The sequence below is a fragment of the Castanea sativa genome, chromosome 3, assembly GCF_040712315.1.
Source record: "Castanea sativa cultivar Marrone di Chiusa Pesio chromosome 3, ASM4071231v1".
Lineage (NCBI taxonomy): Eukaryota > Viridiplantae > Streptophyta > Magnoliopsida > Fagales > Fagaceae > Castanea > Castanea sativa.
Window position 1 is genome coordinate 18,747,344 of NC_134015.1, and position 25,184 is coordinate 18,772,527.

At 32.5% G+C, this 25,184-nt stretch overlaps 2 protein-coding genes across 4 annotated transcripts; one reads left to right on the forward strand and one right to left on the reverse strand.

The window, feature by feature from the left end:
• Positions 1 to 10,636: 10,636 nt before the first annotated feature.
• On the forward strand, positions 10,637 to 17,148 carry LOC142629408 (uncharacterized). Of its 3 annotated transcripts, none has more exons than XM_075803385.1 (9): positions 10,637 to 10,809; positions 11,480 to 12,000; positions 12,620 to 13,014; positions 14,560 to 14,809; positions 15,485 to 15,650; positions 15,746 to 15,848; positions 16,007 to 16,135; positions 16,390 to 16,605; positions 16,700 to 17,148. In XM_075803385.1, the coding sequence occupies exons 2-9, from the start codon at positions 11,769 to 11,771 to the stop codon at positions 16,976 to 16,978; spliced, it is 1,770 nt and encodes a 589-aa protein (XP_075659500.1). In that variant the 5' UTR covers positions 10,637 to 10,809; positions 11,480 to 11,768; the 3' UTR covers positions 16,979 to 17,148. The 3 variants fall into 3 exon arrangements, with proteins under 3 accessions (XP_075659500.1, XP_075659501.1, XP_075659502.1); XM_075803386.1 differs by lacking the exon at positions 10,637 to 10,809 and adding an exon at positions 10,830 to 11,099; XM_075803387.1 differs by lacking the exon at positions 10,637 to 10,809 and adding an exon at positions 11,164 to 11,243.
• An 818-nt stretch (positions 17,149 to 17,966) lies between these two features.
• LOC142627451 (uncharacterized) lies at positions 17,967 to 25,014 on the reverse strand. The gene is made up of 3 exons (XM_075801316.1): positions 24,557 to 25,014; positions 22,213 to 24,158; positions 17,967 to 18,786 (listed from the first exon to the last, which is right to left on the reverse strand). Exons 2-3 carry the CDS (start codon positions 23,782 to 23,784, stop codon positions 18,400 to 18,402), a joined length of 1,959 nt encoding a protein of 652 aa, XP_075657431.1. The 5' UTR covers positions 23,785 to 24,158; positions 24,557 to 25,014; the 3' UTR covers positions 17,967 to 18,399.
• Positions 25,015 to 25,184: the final 170 nt, after the last annotated feature.

The following is a 25,184-nucleotide window of genomic DNA, read 5'->3' on the forward strand; positions in this document are numbered from 1 at the left end:
CCCTAGTGATCTCCACCCTGCTGCTAGATTCAAGCCCTCATAATTTGACCAAAAGCCATTTAATCAATTATTCAAAGGCCCTGATCCAGAGATTGTGTTTCTTCCTCTCAACTTAAAGGCAATACTACCACTTTAATGACTCTCCCATGTGTCATTATCCAGTTAAGGCTGTACGTGTAGAATTAAGTCAAGTACAATTATTTATTTCTTATTATTACCTGGTTATTACTCACCTTAATGCCTCAAACACTACTACCACCATTGATGATCAAACTTCAAAAGCAAACCTGAAAGTAGGCTGAAACATATAATTATTGGAGGGAAAGAGTAATAAAAATATTTATAAAAACTAAAAATTGCATCCTACGATTTATCAAAGATTAAAAGTGACTTTTTTCAAGTTTGACCAGGCTAGGAGTACAACCATTTCCATAACTAGAGACATCTTGAATTTCTATTTTTTTAAAGAGTTGTGTTTATTATAGACAAACTATATTATACAAAAACTGTAGTAGTACAAAACTGTATAAAACAGTTTATGTGTAATAAGTATTTCCCTTTTAGAAAGTTAATTAGGACAAGATTTCCTTTCATTGAATCTTTCAATTCTCTTCAATTTTTATTTAGATGAAAGACATGTGACATACAAAAAAAGTGGTACTTTTTTTATATTCATAAAAATTGAAGGAAATTGGAGGGTTGAATTGGAGTGATCCTTTTTTCAAACTAATATCTATATGTAATATTATTTCATTTTTTATGTATTAAAAAAAATAAAAAGTGACCAAATGAGAAGGTAACCCAGTGATAGGAAATCTTTAACCCATTACACTTAAAAGTTCAGGAGCACGTTAGTTCAAGTAGTAGCAAACGTCATGAGTGCACAAATAATCTTATGTCATAATGCAATTAGGGGCACTAATGATCTTGCGTCATAATGCAATTAGGGGGTTTTAAGTTGTACAGGGACAATGCCTACACAATTGGAAGAACTTTGATGGTTGATGCGTTTGCAACTTCATATTTGGAGAAGTCTCACCTCAACAACACCCAACAAGGGATTGGAGATGTAGAGAAGTCTGAAAATCAACATGAGATTAAAGATGTGAATGAGGATGGAGAGCATGAGGGCCCATACACCATCAAGGCCACTGCTGGAGAAGATGACGAGGGTGCATCCTTGAGATCGATTGTTACCAATTCATGTGTGACACCAAATTTATTGAACAAATCCTTGAGGCCAACCTATATGAGATTGTTCCTCGCACAGAAAACAAATTTATTTGTATAGATATGGAATTTTTGTTTTTTAAAAATTTTATATAAAAAATAAAATAATAATTTTACTATATAAAAATTAATTCTAGTTAAATTTTGGAGAATAAATTTTGCCTTTTTTCTACTAAAAAAATTTTGTGATAATAAAAAGCATTGCATTATACAATTATAGCCCGCATCAGAGAGTTGTACCAATAATTCCATAATCGTGCCTTTCAATTATACCTCAATTATTATTTTAACATATTCTAGTAGTCCACCAAAAGAAGCTTTTTTACTCACTGTACTTTTTTCTCTTTCCCAACTCTAGAGACAAGGAAAGTTAATTGAAGCTTATAAAAAATAAATAAATAAATAAACGATATTGGGAAAGACAGTTGTAATGATAATGATATAATAATACAAGTAGTGATATAGTAGACCCTTCGGGCGTACTAAGTGCCAAGCAAATAAAGAATAGCTCCCTATTGGCATGGGTCACAATTTTCTTTCTCCATTTTGTTTAAATTAATATTTTCTTTCTCTATTTTTTTTTATTATTATTTCTCTTTGGTAGGTATAAAGAGATAAAGATAAAGCCTGCGGGAGAGTAAACATCAAACAGAAAATATCTAGGTACTAATAACTACGTATACATTATACAATATTGCGTTGAGAGGTTGGTCAGCTTTGTTGGAGACCAAATAAATAAATAAATAATTTTTTTGGAGAACCAAAATTTTGAGACAAGTTCGAAGGACATTTTTTAAGTTCATTATAAATGCTCCTTTACCGCTCAATAATTTTTTATTAGATATTTTGTTTGGTAAGTACATTGTGGAATTATATCTTTTCTTTGTTCTTCATGCGCATGTAAATTTTCACATTAATCGAATTTTATTTACTATTTAATTTATAAACTAATGTTTTGAGTATAAAAATTTTAAAAGAAAAGAAGAAAAAAATGTCATATAAATATGGTTATTCTCTAATTTATCTTTCCTCTATTAGTTTTGCTCAAAATCAAATTTGTTTTTGGAAGGGATTAGCTTACCTTCAATACTTTTTTAATTGAAAGCCTCTTTTTGTTTTAAATACACAATGACAAGTGTATTTAAATGTAGACTTTAATCTCTACATTTTATTTAGTTAGTGAGTGATGTGACAGTTTCTTATTAAAACAAAATAAGATTTCAGCTAAAAAATATTGGAGGTAAGTCAAACTTGTTTTAAATATAATCGACCCAGAAAAATTTTTTGATTTTGAAAGCAAATTAACTATATATATTTCTACCAAGATCAAGAGAAAACCCACATCTTGAGAGAGAGGGAGAACCCACTTTTTTTTTTTTTGGGTGTTGCGCTAAGCTGTTTTGGTGATTCTTATCCTTTCTATAGTCTAGACTCTAGAGTACATTATCATCTCTTCTGGTATGTTTAGCTAATTTTATTACTACAAAACTAATGAAAAAAGCTTTCTTGAAAAGTTTGCTTTGGTAGTATGGTGATTTTTTTTTTTTTTTTTGGGTAGAAAAAAGGGGATTTATTTATCAATATTAAAAAGCACCGGTACATCAACTTAGTCCATATGGCACTCTCTTGGAGCTCTTTATTTCAAAATGTCTTATACATAGTTATTGTGTACAAAAGGAGGACATCAGTCATATTCTTCAATGTTGCATTGTTATTCTCTTCCCCTCTTTTCGAGCTCATCTGTCACTCCAGTCACTTTATGGTATATGTGATGTGGAAAGATGGTCTATTCTCAAACGAACAAAGTCTTACAATCACATATCAAAATTGCAATTTCCAGTGCCATTATAGTGCATGTTGTTATCCAATTAATAACAAGTTCATAATTAATAATTTAATTTTTAGATTTATATATTTAAGCCTAATTCCAAAGCCAAATGGAAACCATGTCTTACCACCCATATTTCCACAATGTTATTAGTGGAAGTGCCAATGTGTATTGAGTATTCTATATTTAACATCCCTAAGTGTCTTATATCACCCCCCCCCCCCACCATACCTGGATTTCCTTACGGTAGCCTTATCGGTATTTAGGGTGATGAATGGGTCTTCTAGCAATGTCTAGGTAATAAGAAAATAAGAAAATAGAGAAATAAAGTGAAAGAATATAAATATTTACATGGTTTTATCAACTAAACCTATTGTTTGGTTCTTGGTGTTGGATCATTTCATGACATTTAGTGTCTATTTGGAAATAATTTATTTAATTTTTTGTTGAAAGTGCTATAAATAGAATGCAATAATCAAATAAAATAAGTAAGGAACTCATATGAAATTTGCATATAGTAGGAAAAAAAGAAAAAGAAACAATAAACTAGCTTATGTAATTGTAAACAAAATAAAAATTCTTAATCTATATTATTTTATATAAAATTAGCTCAACTTTTGTTACACGACCTCAAAATCACTAATACCCCCTTATAAGGACATCACTTAAGCTTAAATATATAAATATATATATATATATATATATATATAAGTTTGGACTTAATTATATTATATTAACTATTCATTTTTGTCAATTTTATTCAATGTGAGACTTTACTCACTCTCTCTCACACACACATATATACCTAACATATTCTAAGACTAATATCATGATTTTTCTTAAGTATTGTGAGCTAGCCATAGTGTTTTCGATTCTCTTGTAGGCTTATGAAGTGCTATGTCATGTAAAAAAAAAAGTGCCAAGTCATACTAAGGCGCATTGCTAGCCTTCTTCACCATTCCTGCAAGACGAGAGTGATGAATTTGGTTCCTCAAACTAAATCCTAGTCAATGAGGAAGACCAACCAAATTTAGACACATGGCAAAACTAAAGACACTCATGGGAAAGGGAGTTGGGAATTTAAAATAACCTATCTCTTTTTTTATTTTTTTTTAGGGACAACTTGTCTCTATTTTTTTAGCAGAATAACTTACGAATATTCTCTCTAAAAAAAAAAACTTAGGAATAAATGTAGTGAAGCAATAATCGGTGTATTATCGATGTATGTGCACTCATGTCATATAGTATTGTATATCGATGGATATTTATCATATACTTTTTGTTTCCCATATCCGAACTGACGGCCGACTCCACTCGTAGAAAGCCTAGAGTATAGGAGAAATGCTTGCTGGGAGCCCTATCTATGCCTCGAATTTTGTGCTTATACATTTTGAATCGATTGATTTTCATTGGTCAACTCTCTTACTATGGGTCCTGATTTATAGATACATGAGATGACATGCAGAAAGGTCTTCGTCACAACTTTTTTTTTTTAAAAAAATTTTGAAACGCCTTCATCACAACTTTTAACAAAGCTAATTTCCTTTCCTTTATTAATTTATTAGCCAAAATTAAAAATTAAAAAAAAATTGTCCAATGGTGATTCCTTGTTCCTTCCTTGCCAGTTAAAGCAAAAGATAAAAAGAAAGCCTCCTGCGCAAACTTACAAGAAAGTACATCCCATTATTCATTTCTTGTGACCAACCAGTACATTGTCATTGCACTCACCATCACCATCACCATCACCATCACCATCAAGGTCGACATCTACTCTATCTATAACAAAACCGGGGTATCCCACATCTTTTCTTTTTTCTCTAGGGGCTTCTATCCTCCAAACAGAACAGTAAATAAATCAACTTATTTATAAATAGTTTAGACTTAATTTTATTATGAATCATGCTAATGAATGTCCTTAGAGTATTGGTTAATAATTTATTTTAAGAAATTTTTTATATCACTTTTATGGAAAATGAAAAAAGTTATCAAAATATTAATTACTTTTTTTTCTTTTTCAATAAAAACTTTTTTTTCTTTTCCCTTTTATTATAAGTTTATTTATATTTGTTTGTTTATAAATAAATTAATAAACTTTAACTTTTAATTTTTGGTTTGTTTAGTAGTAAATGAGTCAAGTCCAAAATAAAAAAGAAATTCATGAATAGGATTATAAACATTATGGCTCAATACAAAATAAATTGAGTTTATACTTATTTATTGACTCTGTAATAGGTTTGATGAGTCTGACAATTAAATTCACGTCTTACTAAATCTTTAATTAATTGAAAGTTGAGACTTGAGATTACTTATCCAAACCAAAATATGGTTGATAATAAGCTTGATATGAATTTGATAATGTACTTGTTTTGGATCTTAAACTCAAAAATTTGATATTAAATTTGAACTCGGCATGACTAATGAATAAAATTGAGTTCAAGCTTTTAAACTTTTTGATAAATTCAGACTTAAACATCATTTATAAGCTTGATTCAAACTCAAGCCAAACTTGAAAATTTTGCATTTATCATCAAGCTAAATTTGAGCACTCACTACTCAATAATGGTGAGAAATTGCAAGAAAAGTATTTAGACTTTTAGAGTAATAGTAGAATACTAAAATCTTTTATTACTGTTAAATGCTTATGTTATAAAATGATATGACCCTACATAATTCCTATGTAATATGTGATGTTCACTAATTGGACTGTCATGTTACCCTGATGTTCATAAGTTGGACTCCTGTGGCGTCCTCCTGTGGCTTAGTTAAGACCACTTTTGATGTACCTGTGACAAGCTCTTCGGTTACTTTAGCTTTAGCTTCTGTTTATTTATTTTTATTTTTTTGCTAAACTTTAGCTTCTGTTTATATTAATTATCAAAAGCTGGAGTCGCATTTTGTTTGGTATAAATCTTTGGAATAATCAACAGAGGTCTGAAGTAAAAGAAGGGGTTTTTTTTTTTTTTTTTATGGCTATTATTCTAATAGGGGTTGCATAAAATATTATTAATTTAAACCCTTACAACTACTATTATAGTAGATATTTTATTTTTGTTGTATTCTTTTTTTCTTTTTGCTTTCTGAAAGGTCACACTCAGTCACTCACACATATAGTTTAAGAGATTAGGTAATTTCCCTGCTCATGCCATAGCCAGTTGGGCTGTTTTTTCTAATCTATATCTCCAACATCTTGCATTATGTTTTGACCTCTTCAATTGGAGATAGTGTCTCTCTCTAGTTCTTGAGTTTTTTTTTTTTTTTGGTTATTCAGAAAAAGAAAAAAAAAGTTTACCAAATTCACATAAAAAATTCTCTATACTTATATGTGGTAATGTGGTTACATGTGTACTGTTATCAAAAACAAAATTTTTTAATATAATTATAAGATGTTACTGGTTTTAATTTGAACTCACTACTGAAATTGTTTTTTTATTTATTAATAATAGTTGGTAATAATCTGACACTTAAGATTCGTTATAAAAATATTATAAAAAATATTATGAACATAATATTTATTTTTTTATAATTCAGTAGTTTGTAGATGAAAAATTTAGATACTAAACATTTCTGTCAAAAATGACATGATATGTTGGTACAAATCTATTGAGTATAAATATACTTTATGAAAATAGATTTTTTTTTTTTTTTTAAGAGCGTTTGCAGGTTGGATAAAAAAAAAAAAAAAATTAAATTAAAAACAACAACGACAACAACAACAAGAGAGAGAGGTAACTTTTTTTCTCTATCAAAGAAACAAAGAAGGGAGGATGGGAGGCGCATACTTGGATAAACTGAAGAAAAATACTAGAAAAAAAAAATGGAACTGTGACGTTGGGTAGGTGGACTAGTGTTTTAATACAAAAATTGGATAGTTAATTATTTTTAAAATATTTTTTTTTTTTAACTTTTTTGAGAAGAACAATAATAATATTTTAAACTTTATAGTTTAGAAGGTTTAACAAATCAGATCATATAATTTCAGAAGTAAAATCAAACCATATTTTCAAAAGTAAAATAAAACTCCTATAAAAAAAAAGAGTAAAATCAAACCATATACTTTTTAACAGTAACAAATTAGAACTTGAAATTTGAAAATTTAACAAATTAAATTTTTAGCATATATTAAAATTTAAAACCTCAAACACAATGGCGTTCACTTAAATATAAGGTCTAAATTGTTACTTTTTAAAATCTTAGGTTTTGTTATAAATTTTTAGCAATACTCATTCATCAATTTTTACTTACTAGAGATATATATGATTAATAAACCAAAATAAATAAATATTTTTTTATTCGAGGGTAGAATTTTAATTAAAACTCAAGTTGATATTTCATTGTTGAATAATAAGATAACCACTATGATAAATACTAATTGTTTTAAAATGTTAAAAATATTACGAAATAATAAATTTAATTATTTAATCATAATTTGAATACTCTCCTCATGTATGAGCTTAAACTCTCCTTAAATAAGTAAGGCTCAACATATGAAATTTTTAAGAATTTAAATGAGAGGTATAGCAGAGATGGTGATCAAACTCAAGATCTCCTATTATTGTACCATAATAATATAACAATTATCTCAAAAGCTTAAACTATTAGAAAATAGTGAATTTCATATAAATTTTCTTATATAGATCTTTAAAACTAATATGTAAACTTTTAAATACAACAGCAAAAAGTAATGTAAACTTCATCTTACTTTTTTTCTTTGTCCAATGAGATAAAACAAGGGGAAATTATACTTTGTCATCCTAAACTATACTCTTGATTACATTTTTCATCTTAAACTTTTTGAATACAAGTTTTACATCTTAAACTATAACTTTTATTACACTTTGCACCTTGGCGTCAAAATTGTTGTTAACTTAAATGGAAAAGTATGACATTACATGAAAAGACTCAATTGTCTCTTTTCTTAATCCCTTAAAAACAAGTAAGAAATTATACTTTACCACCTTATATTATACTTCCTATTACACTTTGCACCATAAATTTTAAATTTTCATCCAAGTTAACAGCAAACTTGATGTCATGGTGCAAAGTGTAACAAATATCATAGTTTAGAGTACAAAGTATAATATGAGGTATAGTTTAAGATACAAAGTGTAATGTGAGTTATAATTAAGACGGTAAAGTGTAATTTTTTCATCTAAATAAAATGCAAAAGTGAGGTTCAAATGTGATAGGTGTTGTGATATGCATTTGTTAATTAAATCTAAGATCCAATTAAAGTCAACTTTTGACTTGATTGATCAATGCATCTATATAGCAACACTTAAAAAAAATGTACGAAGTTTGATATTAATAAAAAAATAAGTCTTAAAAAAAGAAACAATAAGTTTAGATATATTGAAAATTTCATAGCTATCTAGATGACAAGTTGGCGAATTGATTTATAGAAAAATAATGTAAATAATATGTCCATATGAGAAATAATAAAAGCTTATAAACTCAACTGTTATGAAAAATATTATAGTATAAAATTTGTTGCCTTTGTAGCAATACTCCAAATAGAAGCTGAAGTTTACTTAAACAATAAATGCAAAAGTGAGATATAATGAGGTAAAATTAAGATGGTAAAGTGTATATTTTTTTGGATTTTGCTAATGTGTGTCTTAAAGGCATACAATAATTAATTATTTTTGAAAAAAAATTTCTCGGGAATTGAAAAAGTATTGACAACTTGTTTAATTTTCAAGAAAATTTTACCAAAAATGAATGGCTTAACCGGATTTTTTTTTATCAAAATAAAATGCAAAAGTGAGGTTCAAATGTGTTAGGTGTTGTGATATTCATTTATTAATTAAATCTAAGATCAATTAAAGTCAACTTTTGATTTCATTGATCAATGCATCTATATAGCAACACTTAAAAAAATGTACGAAGTTTGATATTAATAAAACAATAAGTCTTAAAAAAAGAAACAATAAGCTTAGATATATTGAAAATTTCATAACTGTTTAGATGACAAGTTGATGTATTGATTGATAGAAAAAATAATGTTAATAATACGTCCATATAAAAAGTAGTAAAAGCTTAGAAATTCAACTGTTATGAAAAATATTAGGGTATAAAATTTGTTTCCTCTTTAGCAATACTCCAAATAGAAGCTAAAGAGGACGTTTGGATAGTCCGTCCACGTCCAAGTTTTGCTTTTTTTTTTTTCAACGCGTGTTTGTTACTGTTCATTGGCCATGAACAGTGATTTTAGGCCAATGAACAGTAACTTTTTGGAATGAACAGTGATTTTTACCCCTTTAAAAATTATTTTGCTACAATATTTTCAGTTTCAGTTTTTAATTTTCAACAATAAGTTCTATCCAAACGGAGCCAAAGTTTACTTAAACAATAATGGTGATAAAAAAAAATTATAAAATTTTTTCTTATCTATTTATTTATCCTTCCCACGTTTTTCCACCTTTCCTAATTTTTATTTTCTATCCTTATTTTATTCCCCCTTCCAATCCCAAAAGGACTTTACTACCATAACGAGTGTGGAATGTCGTAATTTACACTAGTCAATCACTGAAAGCAAGACGCTACTGCATGTTGAATGTCTCATTTACACATGTCAACATGTCAATCACTGAAAGCGAGTGACCATTAACGCACACCAAAAGCAAAATGTTATGTAGAACACATGTAAAGTTTAATACCCCATCCAATCCCCACTTTTATTCTTATCAACTAATCTTTCAACTCATCATTTAAAATCCTCATTTGTTCCGATCAAAATCAAACATTTTGTTCCTTCTTTTTAGCTTTTTGAAAAATGTTATCTCCCTAATATTTTTTTAATACTTTTACAACAAATTTTAAGAATAAGATGTTACTTGTTATTACTAATCTATCTACTAAATTAAAATTCACAACAAAATTTAAATGATAAGACGTTATTTGCTGTTACTAATCTATCAATTGATTTAAAATCATCCTTTGTGTTTATCAAAATCAAATATTTTGTTCCTTCTTTTTAGTTATTTTGAGAAATGTTATTTTCGTAATATTATTACAACAAATTTTAAGTGAGATTTGACTTATATTCAGTATTTTTTTAACTGAAAATTTATTTTTGTTTTAAATATACAATGAGAAATAGTAATGAGTTTTAATCTCCACCTTTTATTTAGTTAGTAAGTGATATGACAGTTTCTCATTAAAATAAAAAGAGATTTCAGTTAAAAAAGTACGGGAAGTAAATCAAATTCTTTTAAGTGATAAGATATTACTTACTGTTACTAGTAGGTTAAAAAGTAATTTCAACAATGAGTTGAAATATAAATCCAAAATAACGTATTACTTATTGCGTAAATGTAGTAAAAATATTGTAGAAGCAACTCATCTCTTGTTTTAATTTTTAATTTTTATTCTTATTTTTTTGTCGTCACAAGACTATCCACAACTCAAATACGAGATTAATCAACATAAGATTTTGGAATGAACAGCTGTTAATTATTACTTCTAATAGTAGTGATAGGTGGGGTCCAGTAACTAAAAATTAAGAACACTGGGGTCCAATGGTAAAGCACCATATTCTACCTGCACCAAGTATTCCATTTCTCTATTTTTTTTTAGTGAGTAGTTGTGCACGGCAACTTGTATTGTATGATCATCAAACCTAATTCTACTTTGACACAACACAAGTAGAGACTGCACCACATGCACAAATATCTAAAACCCAAACCCCAATCTAATGATGTTTCATACTGTAAATCTTCAGAGGTTGATATGTCTACTTGTTTCTTGAGAAAGTAAGTATGGTCACCTTCCCAATGCCCATCTCTCTCTCTCTCTCTCTCTCTCTTTTTATTACAGTGATTGTACTGTGTTTCTTATTGGTTTTGTTTGATTGTAATTTTTTTTTTTTACTGTTTTTTTTGCTTTTGGGTGACTGCTTTTGTGGATTCTTATCTTCTCTTAGACTGCATGGTTGTCCTCTTTAACAAGTGTCTTCATGCAATCCTTAATGTTTGATAATAGTTTGTTGGCTCCACTTTCTCTCTATGATTTTCAGAGTAGGAAAAAAATAGAAAGTGCATGTGTAAGCTTATTTGTCCTTTTCCCTCCTTTAAAAGTTATTGCAAACCCAATTTTATGCTTGACATGGTTGTACTCATGCTTCTTTTAATTCAGTAAAGAACAATTTTTTTTGCATAATTGTTTATAACAATTGTAATGGGTCTGTGTATGTCTGTCGACTTTTTTATTTTCTTCTCATTCTGCAGAGTTTTCTATAAATTATTTTTCTTGAAAGTTAATTGACTTGTTAAATTTTTTTTTAACTGTCTCCTTAAAATTTAAATTTTGTTGCTTTTTTCCCCCTTACTGCTGGTTTCTCTCTTCTTCTTATTTATTTAGTTTTGAAGTAAACATGTTCTTGTGATTTGTGATATTTAATTAGGATTATAATTTATTTTGCAGTTGAAAGGAAGATAGGGGTGGACCACAAAGTTTAAGATGAGTTGATGGTTGAGATTGGCAATTCTGTGATTTTGGTTGGTTCTTGTAATAGTTGGAGATAAGCCCATTCTCAAGAATTGTTGGTTATCAATGATCTCATTTGCATAAGCAGAAAAAGTTGAGGATGGTTTCATGTGAGTGTAGTTATGAGTTAGTTGGCATTCCATAAAAGTTTAGAAGAACACCAAAGCTGTTTGGGGTTCTCTGTTCCCAAATTTAGTATTACTTGGGAAAAAGGTCAGAGGAAAGTATGGAGATATCAAGCCAGAAGTCTCTTGAGAAAGTTCTTTCACAAAGGGCTTTGCAGATGGGGAGTTCATTTCCATGCCAAATTTGTGTGGTGGGTTTTCTCTGTGGAGTCTGCCTCATCTCTTTGTTCCTGGCCGCTCTCACTTCATTTGGTTCCTTTGAGTTTGGTGGGTTTTCATTATCAACCAGGTCCCTGGGTGCCTCACCAAGGAATTCAGGTTCAGAAATTTTCAGTAAGTGGAATCTTCTTGGTTTCTTTGATAATTCTTGTTCTTCCTTTCTTTTTTTAAATAAATTTTTTTGGGCTGCCTCTTTAATAACAAATTTTCAGTAGCAATAAAGATTTAGGAAAATATTATTTTTCTGAATTTATTTTGATAATTAAATTTCAATTCTTGCTGTTTGCAAAAAGTTTGGTCAGTAGTTGGCAATTAGGAAAGTCGGTATTCAGGTGGAAGTTCATGAATGAGAATGATTAAAGGGTGTATTAGACGCAAGCTAAAGGTAGAATTAGCTTGTTAAATACATTTGGTTTTCACTTCCATAATTGACTTTGACTGAAGTTGCTAGATCATAGTCTAGACTCTAGTTTAATAAAGCCCACCCACTAACTTTCCTTTATATACTTCCAATAGAAGCCAGCAGTACCTACTTTTTGATGTAGTAATTAATAATTTAATCTAAATCATACTTTTGGTTTCTAGATAAGTAATAATGAAGAAGCAAACTATATGGAATTAATTTAATGAGTTTGGTAATTAATTTGCTTTGAAGAATGCTCATTCTTGATTACTAATAATTTACACTAATGTCGTACTTACAACTTTTCTTTTTTCATTTTTGGGGTTAAAGATATTGCTACGAGTACAGATTGCAATTTTAAACCAAAGGAAACAGAGAGACTAGAGGTGGATTCACAAAGTGTTAAAGAAAGGACAGATGATGAGAAAGTCTCCCTGTTATATTCAGCTTGGAGTGCCAAACTGACTAAATCAGTAGATGAAGAAAATGAATACTTGAAGCAGTTGAGACTAAGCAGATCCAATGTGCCAAATGCCCCTCATTTGGAAAACTGCAAGTTGAGAACACAAGTAACTGAGCATCTCGATAGGCGTCCTGCGAATGAGAGTTTCCCTCCTTGGACTGGTTGGAAGGGAGTGTTGGACATGAACCCAGCAGCTACAACTAATGAGCAGATGACGTACTTTAGGCATCGGGTTATATCTGAAGGTGCTTACCCTCCTTGGGTATGTTTCCATGAACTATGATAAACAATTTCATAACAAAGTTTTAACTTATAATATTACTTTAGAAATCTTCTACATTCGTACATTTAAGCATGCATTTGTAATATATGATTTTTTTTTTCTAATATGTGTGAACTTATGAATTTTCAAATGTTGTATATGTATTTGATTTATTTTTGTAATCAAGCAATTCATGACAAGAAGAAGCACCAGAAATTTAAACAATCAATTCTTGTTTTTAACAATAACCCTGTTTTTACTGAGCAAAAATGCTAAATTTAAATGATAAACCTTTTCTTACTATTTTTATTATTTAAAAAAAAAAAACTAAAATCTAGGGTAAACTACAATTTTAGTTCCTAAACTATGCATCAGAGTTCATTTTCATACCTGGATTGTTAATTGTGTCACTTTTGTCTTTGAAGTTTTGAAAATAGTTAAATGTTATCCTTGTCCTCAATTCTCTTAGAAATAGAGTAATTTCTACAAAATTTCTTAATAAATAGAGTAATTTGACTTGTAGTTAACTTTAATCCTCACCAATATGAGACAAAAGACTTTGAAGTCATCATTTGTACCATTTTAACAATTGATGGAAAATGGAGGAAAGGGTAATGTGAAGTCGTTTTGATAACTTGGGAGTTGGGATATTAAATTGATGCAATTGATAGTTAAAGAATGAAATTGAAACGGATAGTTTAGGGACCAAAATACTTGTTTGACTTCAATTTTATATCATAGTCAAGCACATTTTTATCGACTAAACAAGTAATAATATTGATTGAAGTAATATCTGTACTTGCATTGAATCTCACATGTAAACATAAAGAGGTATAATATTCAATATACATTTTCTACAAAGCTCATTATTAGATATGCATGGCCTGCATAATTGAGATTACAACAAAAGTCCCATGCCAAAATGGATAGTGATTAGGTAATATCTCTGAAATTGACCCTGTAGATTAATGTTCATAATCCATGCACCTTTTTCACAACTAATACACAGTTCTAAGCCATTTATCATATGGATATACAAAATGTGCATATTGTTTTTTCTGATTTAATAAAACACGCAAAATCATGTGTCTTTCGTTTCTTAGTAGTTGAAGATGTAGGTGATCCGTTTGGTTCCATTTTAGTTTCTACCTCACAATAGACAGAATCAATTAAACTTTAATTGGGTTCTTGATCACATACACAAGTTCCAATAAAATCCTTGTAATCATAAAACACATGATGTTGTTGAAGTATACATATATATTATTTACCGAATGTTGTGGAAACACTATTAGTTAAATCATTTTATTTATCTGAAATGAGTTCACATCAAAATCTTTTCCCCTAGGTAAATATTCTCAATGCCGATTTTCGACTAATACGTTCATTAAAGGGCTTTGCAAAATGAAAATTAATCACCCTTTGATCATCTCTTAGTTCCAAACTTCTCATATAACCATAAAATAAACATGTCTGATCAGTCAGTTTATGGCCCATAAGCAAAAAGGCAATGATGACCTTTTAATTTATGACTTAAATTTGCAGATTACAGGGTCAGATGAAGAAAACTATCCCTATACTAGAAAGGTGCAACGGGACATATGGCTGCATCAGCATCCATTGAACTGCAGGGATCCAAATGTAAAATTTCTTGTAGCTGACTGGGAGAGATTACCCGGATTTGGTATTGGAGCACAGCTTGCTGGAATGTGTGGTCTTCTTGCTATTGCAATTAATGAGAAAAGGGTCCTTGTTACCAACTACTATAATCGGGCTGACCATGATGGTTGTAAAGGTATAAACAGTAGTGATTCATATAATTAATCATATACCTTTCTAGGCAACCATCTTTATTAAGAATGACATCCAAGTTGATTTTATGGTTTTTTGTTCATGTTTTGGGTGGATGGTTGAAAATCTTATGGTCATTACTTTCATCTTAGAAGATCCATGTATAAAAAGTTGAAATCTAATGATAATTGTTTTCCTCTTAGAAGAACTAAGTGTTTATAGCTTTGGATGATTAGATTTACAGTATTAAAATTTTTGGGAAATTTTTAAAATTAGTGTTCAACTAAGGAGATAATAATCATCTAATCATGAAAATATCCTGCCATTTATATCATGTTATATATTCTAGCCGGTTTCAAGTAATGCATCAACATGATATTTGCACTGTACGGTCTTGTCTATGAGGTGGTAGGTTTGGAGGCTCTTTCATTGTTTTTTTAATCTACATTAATAAGTGAAATAGTAAGGAGGTGCAATAGTTCTTATATAAGAAAGGTAATTGCACTTTAGGAAGAAGAAAAGTAGGGAGGTGTGAAGTTCTTGTAAATAAGAGTCATAGTATGCTTTTGTAATTTGTGAAAGTTTGGTAGACAAAGCTTTGTCTAGTTAGTGTGAGAATACAAGTGGATGATGTAACATTTAACCCTTGATACTAATACATACCAAGTGTTCTCTGTAGGTTCCTCCCACGCCAGCTGGTCTTGCTATTTCTTTCCAGAAACATCTCAAGAATGCCGAGACCGTGCATTTGATCTTTTGGGGAGTGATGAGGCATGGAAAAGAGGAATCATAACTGCAAAAGAAAATTACAGTTCAAAGGCAATATGGACTGGACGGACTCCTAGGCAAGCTACTGCATATCTAAGCATTTGACTTAACCTGCTCTCAGAGATTTCTTGCCTTTCATGTCTCATTTCATTAATGTCAATTGTTAGTGCAGGTTATGGGGTGATCCTTGGGCTTATTTGCAACCAACAACAGAAATAAATGGGAGCTTGATTGCTTATCATCGCAAGATGGATCTCAGGTGGTGGAGGTCACAGGTACATCTTAAATTTCTTCTGGAAAGGATTGGTATTTTCAGTTTTTATGGTTTGCCAGGATGAACCATGGAATCTCCTATACTCATGGACTTATTATAGTTGTAAAAGGAATTAACATTGTGAAACCTAATGACTAATTCTGTCAACATTGTTGGCAGGCAGTGCGCTACTTGATGAGATTTCAATCAGAGTACATGTGTGGCTTATTAAATGTTGCCCACCATGCTGCATTTGGAAAGGAAGCTGCAAAAATAGTTCTGAAAAGTCTTGGCAAGGAATGGCCAAAGGTTTGTTGATCTTAAGCCCTTGTGCATTACTTATCTGTTTAGAGGAAAGAAGGGCAGAAATTTAGGCATCATTCTCCAATTTCAAATTGTAGTGGAATTCAAAAGCTCTCTCTCTCTCTCTCTCTCTCTCTCATCTTATCTTGGTGGTAGAATGAGCTTTTTAACCTTTCTACTGGTGGAGTTCCATCAATAGATATATAAGTTTAAATCAAATAATTAAGCACTTAAGCCTTATGAGATCACTCTTGTTGCAGGAATTTACCAACAAGCCAAATTCCGATATTGAAGATTACGTATGGTCAAGTCATAAACCATGGATCCCTAGGCCACTGCTAAGCATGCATGTAAGAATGGGAGACAAAGCATGCGAAATGAAGGTAGTTGAATTTGAAGAGTACATGCATCTTGCTGACCGCATTAGGAAGCGCTTCCCACACCTCAATGGCATTTGGCTTTCAACTGAAATGCAGGTTAACAATTGTTGCATCTACTTTTCTTTATCTTAACTCTAGGACTGAGAGTTTGTGCTCTAAATCATATTTTAACGCTCGAGCTTCAATCCAGGAAGTCATTGACAAATCCAAAAGCTATTCTACTTGGAACTTTTACTACACAAATGTGACACGGCAAGTGGGAAACATGACAATGGCCAGTTATGAATCGAGCCTTGGTAGGGAGACTAGCACAAATTATCCCCTTGTCAATTTCTTAATGGCAACAGAAGCTGACTTTTTCATTGGAGCTTTAGGTTCCACTTGGTGTTACCTTATAGATGGAATGAGGAATACTGGGGGAAAAGTAATGGCTGGATACTTAAGTGTGAACAAAGATCGATTCTGGTAGAGATATAGCTAATCCTGTCAGTTAGATTGGTATGTAAATTTGGGCAATGGTTGAACAGTTTTTGTTGTCTGTATATGGGCAGTCATTTTTTGGCATGATGATGTGTTTGTATATACTCTTGATGTACACGAAGGTTCTAAATAAAATGAGTACATATATATCATATACAATTGTTATGGTCTTTAGTTATTATTGTTACTATTTTTTGTGCAGTTAATACACACCAACAAATTAGCCAGGGTGGGCTTCCTCTCTACTTTTTGCAATTGAATTGTCAAAAGTACAAATTGTACACAGAAGCCTCATGAGCTTTCCAACCAAAACTGAATGGTCACCATTATATTATCTAGTCCACCTCAACCATGTGCCATTATTTTTCTGAAAAAAATGTTATTTTTTTATTTCTTGTCATGGAATTAGAATTACATCTCCTGGCCTTTTTCTCTCCAAATTTTAGAAAGTTAATCCCAAAAATGCTATTCCAATAATTTAGATGAGCATATTGTTCCTACCAGTACCAGAAAAGGAGTAATTCAGAGCTTTTTGGTTCTTTGGCTGACAAACAAATTTTGATTTGACATGGATTTACCGAAGACATTTCACCTAATTATGGCATTGGCTCTACTTTTAACATAGAGAATCTCGTTGCCTATAAATAAATAGAGGCCCAAGAGTTACGCTTGATGCCCTTTTTGATGAGCCTTCGCATGATCTTTTTGACATCCCTATCCCCACTCTGCAATCCTAAATATACCGCATGCACATAAAGAACACATTCATATTATTTTAAATGAACATATATTATTTTACTAGGGATGGAGGAATTCAAGCTTTATAATTCATTGGCAAGGACAACCAGATTCCGATTGCATCCTTTTGATTTTGTCCATTGCCATTCAACTGATGCAGTATACTCTCAATAACAGACACCATATCGTGATGGGTGATCTAACTGCTAATTGATTCTACTTGTAACAAAATCATACAATTACTCCTTAAAGAGTGAAAATATTTCCATTAAATTTTCCTTACAAAATAAAGTGAGCTGGAACGAATAGTTATTACTTTGAGCTAGAATTGAGAGAGAAAAAGACCAATCACAAAAAAGAAAAAAAAAAAGGGAAACTGTTAATGACTTAGATACAAAGATTGGTGTCTACGAAAAATTAGAATGAAACAAACTATCGGAGAAACGAGAAGATCCTGCTTCTCTATAATCTCACTTCCCATAACAATACAACAACTGATGAAGAAGACAAGGCTCTTCTTAAAGAACAACAAATTGATTGCCTACCAATCATCCACCAACCAAATTATCCAGAGGGAAAATTGAAGGTCTGGGTGCGCACAGGAGTTATAAACCTCCCTCTCCGTCGCAATGGACCTGAAAGTGGGGAAGTGCCAGAGAGATTTTAACATAATTATTCTTCAACTTCTTCACTGGCCTGATTTGTTGTCCCTTCCCCGTTTCTTGCTGCTGCCTGTTTCCTATGTTTCTTGCTCTTGGCTTTCTTTGCTTTCAAGCGGCGCTTCTTCTCATTTGCATCAACCCAAGTGTAGTCTGATGGTATGAGGAAAGGGTCAACCTCATCCTTATACCGGTGACTGTCACTGTCACTAGATTGCCCACCACGACTCCCTCTCATCCATGCAATCCATGACACGGAACCTTCTGAGTCCTTGGATTTGGCATCCTGGAAATGAGCGGGGCTGGAGAGAGGGGTTGAAAATTCCTCTGATGGCTGAAGCTCTTCAAATTTTGTGAAAGTAACAAGGACTCTAATAGTGGGGACAATTGGTATTGCAACCTGCAGAAGAGATACAAGATATTACAATTATATCCATAAGCAGAAGCTAGAATGCAAAATAGTCTAGACATAATTATTACATATAATTTTCTGTTTTAGAGCAATGAATGATCAACACAATATCAAATAAGAAGCGAAAAACAAAATTTGGATATAACTATGAGGAATGGGATCAATAGCCTTAGTAATGGAGAGCAATTTATCCTTGCTAAAATCTACATAGAAACCTCGGTCATCATTCGCTACACTGATTATAAGTTATGAATGGGTGGATTATAACCTGAAAAGTGTTGGCCCATAATGTCATCTAGAGTTGCTTGTAAAATAAATGAGTTTGTGTAAAATGCAGCAAAGTTAAAGCCGAAGTATAGAATAGGCAACCTTGGGTCAACACAAGAAGGTAAAAGTCATACACAAATAGAGGTAGAGACTTCAATAAGAATCATTTATTGCTTAGATACAAACTCAATCCTTAAACCATATGACTCGTCTTTATGGAAATGGGTTTCATTGATGTTTAATTCCACTGTCAGGCCCATTTCCTAAAAGGAAAACTTTTGAATTTGATAACTTTTCTTGTCTTTTTATCCACCCCCAACCTTCCCCCCCCCCCCCCCCTCTCTCTCTCTCTGAATGTGTTTGCTCGAGTTGTGATCCCTCAAAATTTTCTTTTCCTTATTTTATCGCTTTCAGGGTAATTTTTAAATTCTAAGCTCAAAAAGAAATTGATCAAATCATCCCAATTGCATTAACTAAGTGAATATTTAGAAAAAAAGAAAAAGAAAAAAGAAGAAGCAACGATTACAACAAATAATGAGGAATGATGGTGAACATTGATAAACTAGAAACTGATTGTGTGATGACAAAATCTGATTGGTTATTAGGTCACTTGATTGACTTAACAATATGTTGTTCGTATCATCCCAACCCTCCAAGCTACCCCCTACACCCACCCCAACCACCCCAACAAAAAATAAATAAATAAATAAATACAAAAGAATAACAAAAAAGGTAGGCATTAGAGAGGGTATACCATATATTAAGCCATACTATAATTTCTGTACATTTCCAAGCCATCATCATTATCTTATTATGTGGGCGGGTTTACTATACATCAATTTTATGCTTAGTAGTGGGCTACCATACTTGCTCCTAGATGGTATCATTTGCAACAGTAATTAGGATCATAATAAGGAAGGTTTCTGAATTACAGTAATTGAAGACGGAAATTTTTTTTCTTGGAAAAAAAAAAGAGAAAAAAAACACCTTGCATTGAAATCATCAGTACAACTAAATTATCAGTGTTATATTCACACATACAATAGGAACTATACAACCAGAAGATGTTACCAAGATTGACAGCCAGAGTAGCATTATTTAATGAACTAAACACTGTTAAGTAAACTTTAGAGAGCATGTTTGAGGTGTAAAATTAAGATAGATTCATACAAATCCCACAATCTGGTTACACACACAACGTGTATATATATGTGTGCCTAAAATTCCATGAAACGGTGTTTGTGTTCAGCCTAGGTACCTATAAGTTACTTGTTCCTCATTCAAAAACTGAGGATTCGTTCTGACTGCTTTCTTCTTTTTCCATGTGGAAGGGCAGTGTGGAGGGGCGGAGGGGAGGGTGTTCATGAGGCAGGACTGGACACACATCATCTATGATATATATAGGTTCAAATCCAACTTGGATATTTCAGAACTAGTTCTAAGCATGATGCCAAGCAAGAGAAGCCCCAGGATAAGCTACACCAATTAAGAGTATTACCAAGCCATGCCATAAAGCAACCTAAAAGTAAGCCCAAAACTACACACCAAACTAGAAATAAATTGTAGCTAGCAAAAGCACCCAAACCCATTAATTATATAGTCCTTCAAACATCCTACATAAACCTCCTGGTAAACAATTAAATAGACAATAGCATATGACATGAAATCTAAACCAGAACACAGTTCTTCAAATTTAGAGGACCAATACTAAAATCTATTCTTATCGTTCAATTTTTGTATATTGCTTATATGTATAGATTTCCTCTTTTTCTAATATAGTAGTTATTATTTAGTACTTACACAACCCCCCCCCCCCCCCAAAAAAAAATGTAATCAGTTGAAAGTAGCTACATATGATTCCTTTAAGGATGCCATAAAGGTTACCGAAGTTATATGAATGCTCAGAGTTTCACTGCTCCATTTTTCAGAAGAAACTATAACATCCACACCATATAGGCAAACTCACAAGGAATTCCTTAATTACATATCTCTAAGTCCATTATTTCCCTCTTTCCCCTTTCTTTTCCTCTCTTTTTGATTAAAATTGGAAAATGAGTTTGTTGATATCTTAATGCTGTGACCTCGCTCAGTCAATGCTTTAGTAATAAATCCTCAACAAAATGGGTAAAAAATATTTCAAATTTTGAGAAAGAGATCAAACAAGAAACTCACCTTGATAAACTTCCAAATAGATTGACTACATTGAAAATCTACCTTATATCTTCATTGAGAGTGCAACAATATTCCGTATTTTCTCCAACTCTTTTTAGTTTCAAACAACCCCCCCCCCCCCCCCCAAAAAAAAAAAAAAAAAACAACAGAGACTTGTATGAAAGCTGTATCGCCATAGTCAAAAAGTATTTCAACAAGACCAACCTATTTTTCCTATTTCATTTCAGTCTCTCCCTGACATGTACTTTTGCCCAAACAAACTTAAGATCACTCCAGTGGCATACGAGAAAACGATCAAATTCAACAGGATTTATCATTAATGATGCCTGTAAGGATTGCAGTTCTAGAGAAATGGACTAAAATTCCAATATGTTTTCAGCAAATTATGATTTGGTGGTTCAGCTAATGGAAAGAAAATTCTCAGGCCAGAAATTCCTAGTTTCAAAGTTCATTTGAGACATAATATGTTTTCCATCATTTTTTTCTTTTCCATAAGGTAATAATTGACTATAACATGTCAACAATGGGGCTTGAATAAAACTGAAGCAACCAGTAGCAGCCATCCAGTCCAAAAGTGAACATTAAAACAATAGCTTCAAATTTAGAACAAATGATACATGACCCTCAAAAAGTGTGGACAGTTCTCTCTCGCCATAAACACTGCATTAGAAACAAAAAGGACTGCAACTTACTGTGACTCAATGACCCTTTTTTAAAACCGCAAAAGAGATATATCCCCCACCCCCCTCTTTTTCCCACCAAAAAAATGGCTTTTCTAATCAATCCCAATAAAAAGGAAAAAACCAATGGAAGAAGGCAAAGAAGTGCATTAAGGAGATTAATCATAATAAAAGCAGAAAAGTGATTCAAGCATGTACAATGGTTATAATGGAAAATCGACCTTACTGATAAAAAATTGTTTGGTAAAGATGGTGTATCAGTAATAACATGAATAAAGGAGATGTCTTGGATTACCTTGACAGGAAATGTGCCATGAGGAAGCTTAGTAGTCAGAAGCTCCCTAAGTCTCCTAACAGCCTTGACCTTGTTCGCTAAGATGTCAAGTAGAGGCAGTAGCTCATCTGTTTTCAAAGGGAAGTCTGGTGTCAGCCACAATACAGGTCTCAAACCCTTTTTGTACTCGCTTTCATGCTTAGTTTCACTAGTGGGCCCTTTCTTCTTTTTCTTTTTACTACTTTTATCCTTTCCCCTCTTACTATCCCCTATATCCTCCTTAGGAAATTCAGATGTTGATTTTTGATGATCCACAGCTTTATGATTGCTACCTTCTGGGGCCAACTTTGAAAACTTCTTTAAAATCTTTGAATCCTCAGGGTCATCACCAGCATTCTTTGAACCTTTCTTGTTCCAACCAAACCAACTTTTCTTATCCTTACTAACACCATTGGCTTCACCATTTTCTTGGTATTCAACGACCCCATGTTCATCATCCTCACAAAGACCATCTGAGTTCCCCATCCGAAGTGCAGAATCCAGTTGCATCCTTTCCTCAGCTGTCAATACATCATCGTACTCTTCATTGTTTTCACCATTTGCCATCCTTTCTTCATCATCCACAGAGAAAAGTTCCTCATCAGTCATGGCACCTGGAACCCGCCTTGACTTAACACTCACCATCACATGAAGCATATCATAAACTTTGGCCTTCCAATTCCCAACCATCTCAGTTCTTTCCTGTCGCCTCCAATTCAAATGGGAAATAAGCTCAGCCTGCGTAACATCAATGCCTGGCCTATACATATTTGTCTGAGACATCAATGCCACTTCATGGGCAACTTCGGCTTCTGTTGGCTGAGCACCAGCTCCTTCCAAAGCATTGGTGATTTCCTTCTCCTTATGGGCAAGAACAATCAAAGAACCTGGTTGCAAATTTACATTACCATCCTCTGAAGAGTAACCTTCTCCAAGAAACAAAAATGTTTGATCAGATCTTTGAATCCGAAACCCATCAAAACCAGCAAGAGTCATATCAGCACGGAGATTAGAACCACGCTTCCAAATGCGGTAAGTATCAGAAGGGGCAATTCGGCCAATAAATGGAATGACCGTGCTCTCAAAATGGAAAGTTATCTCCATATAAAAATCACGAATACGAGCCGCTGAGGCAACAATACGTGGCAATCTCCGACACCATTTTGCCCAAGCAAGAGGCTGGTAATGCCTTGCTATAATCATCGCAATTGACTCCTCTCTATTGCACACCGCCTCTTGAAGAGCACTCCAACCATTCTCATTCTGGAGACTCCAATCCGCACCAGCTGCCATCAAAATCTCTGCTGATACAGCGTCCCGGAGGCGCACCGCAAGGTGCAAAGGAGTCTCACGACCCGGAACATCACGGCGATCAATAACAGCCGAAATGGCATCAGCCTGGATCTCAGCAGCCAGAGACTCCTCCTCAGTATTAACTTCCCCAGCCTTGGCAACACGAGGAAGGGTAGAAACAATGTTCCTTAAGGCAGCATAGTCACGGCGTGCCACAGCCAAATGAGCTGAACTATGAGCATATTTCGAAAAGTCTTCCATTGATTCTTTTTTTTTTTTTTCCTATCTCTCTGACACACTTTCTCTCCCTCTCTTAATAATTCTTCAACTATATGGTTCTTTCCATTTCTGCTGAAAAACTCAAGCTACAGAGCTAAAATTCCAGGGTTTTAAGAACACCCAACAAGTTCTAGGGTTCTTTTACTATCTTAGCCCCTTTTTAGTTTCAAATTATCTCATATTTGCAGAGATTCCTCAAATGGCTAAATAAACTGTAGAAAATTCAAATCTTACCCAAAATTTCTTTAGCATAGCGAAAATCTCCACCGATTTTGTAACTCAAACTCAAAAACCAATTTACACGGCCTGATCTTGAGCTCCATCACAGTACAGTAAAGCTGTCACGGAACTAGAACCTATACCAAAACAAAAAAAAAAACCAATATTCAAACAAACAAAAAAATCAGCTCAAATCAACCTTGAGAAGCTAAACTAAAGATTACAAAAATTACTTTCACCAACAACAAAAAAAAAGTCCAAATCTCTCCCTGTTTGGTTACTAAGAAAGTAGCGGAAAACGACAGAAATAGAAATTCTGAACCTAATAAGATTGTTTAAAGAAAATCGGAAACTTTTCCATTAAACTACGCCCAAAAATAGCCGATTTTTCATTTTTCTGATAATAAAAGCAAAGAAAAAGAAAGGATCCCAAAAAAGCATCACTTTATTTCCTTTTCCTCCATTATCCGAGCAACCAAGCAAAAAATTTCACTTATTAAAATTGAAAAAGTAGAACAAGAATGCAAGAAAGTACCTTAGAGAGAGCTAGAGAGATAGAGAGAGTTTGAATTTTGAGAGCGATCGGTGGTTTTCAGTGAAGCTTTCTTTCTCTCTCCACTTGACCTCCAAAAAAATCTGAGCTAAAGCTAGAGAGAGAAAAAGAGAAAGAGACAGAGACAGAGAGAGGGGCTAAATCGGACGGTTGGTGTTGAGTATCAGAGATTGGGATCCAATCCAACGGTTAGGATCTTCTCTCTATCGCTCTGTAACTCTCCCTTCTCTTCTCTTCTCTTCTCTTCGCGTCCTTTTTGTTTGCTGTATTGTACGAACTTTCTTCAACAGCAAACCATTAATTTCTGACACCAAAACACAGAGCTCTCTCTCTCTAACTCGGTCTCTCCAACTCCGTCTCTCTTTTAACTCGGTCTCAGCCAACTCAGATATTTCTCTCTCTCTGTCTCTGTAATTTTTCTTCCAGGTCGAGTCTCGTCACTTTTGCTTTTTCTCTGCTTCTGTTATAGAGAGAGAAATATTATTTACCCTCCGCTTTTGGAGGATATTACCTAAAATGCCATGGCTTGCAGTTAATGAAAATGTTTTTTACTGTATCGGTGAAAAAGATTAAAAAAAAATAATGTTGTTGCGGTTTTTTTTTTTTGGTT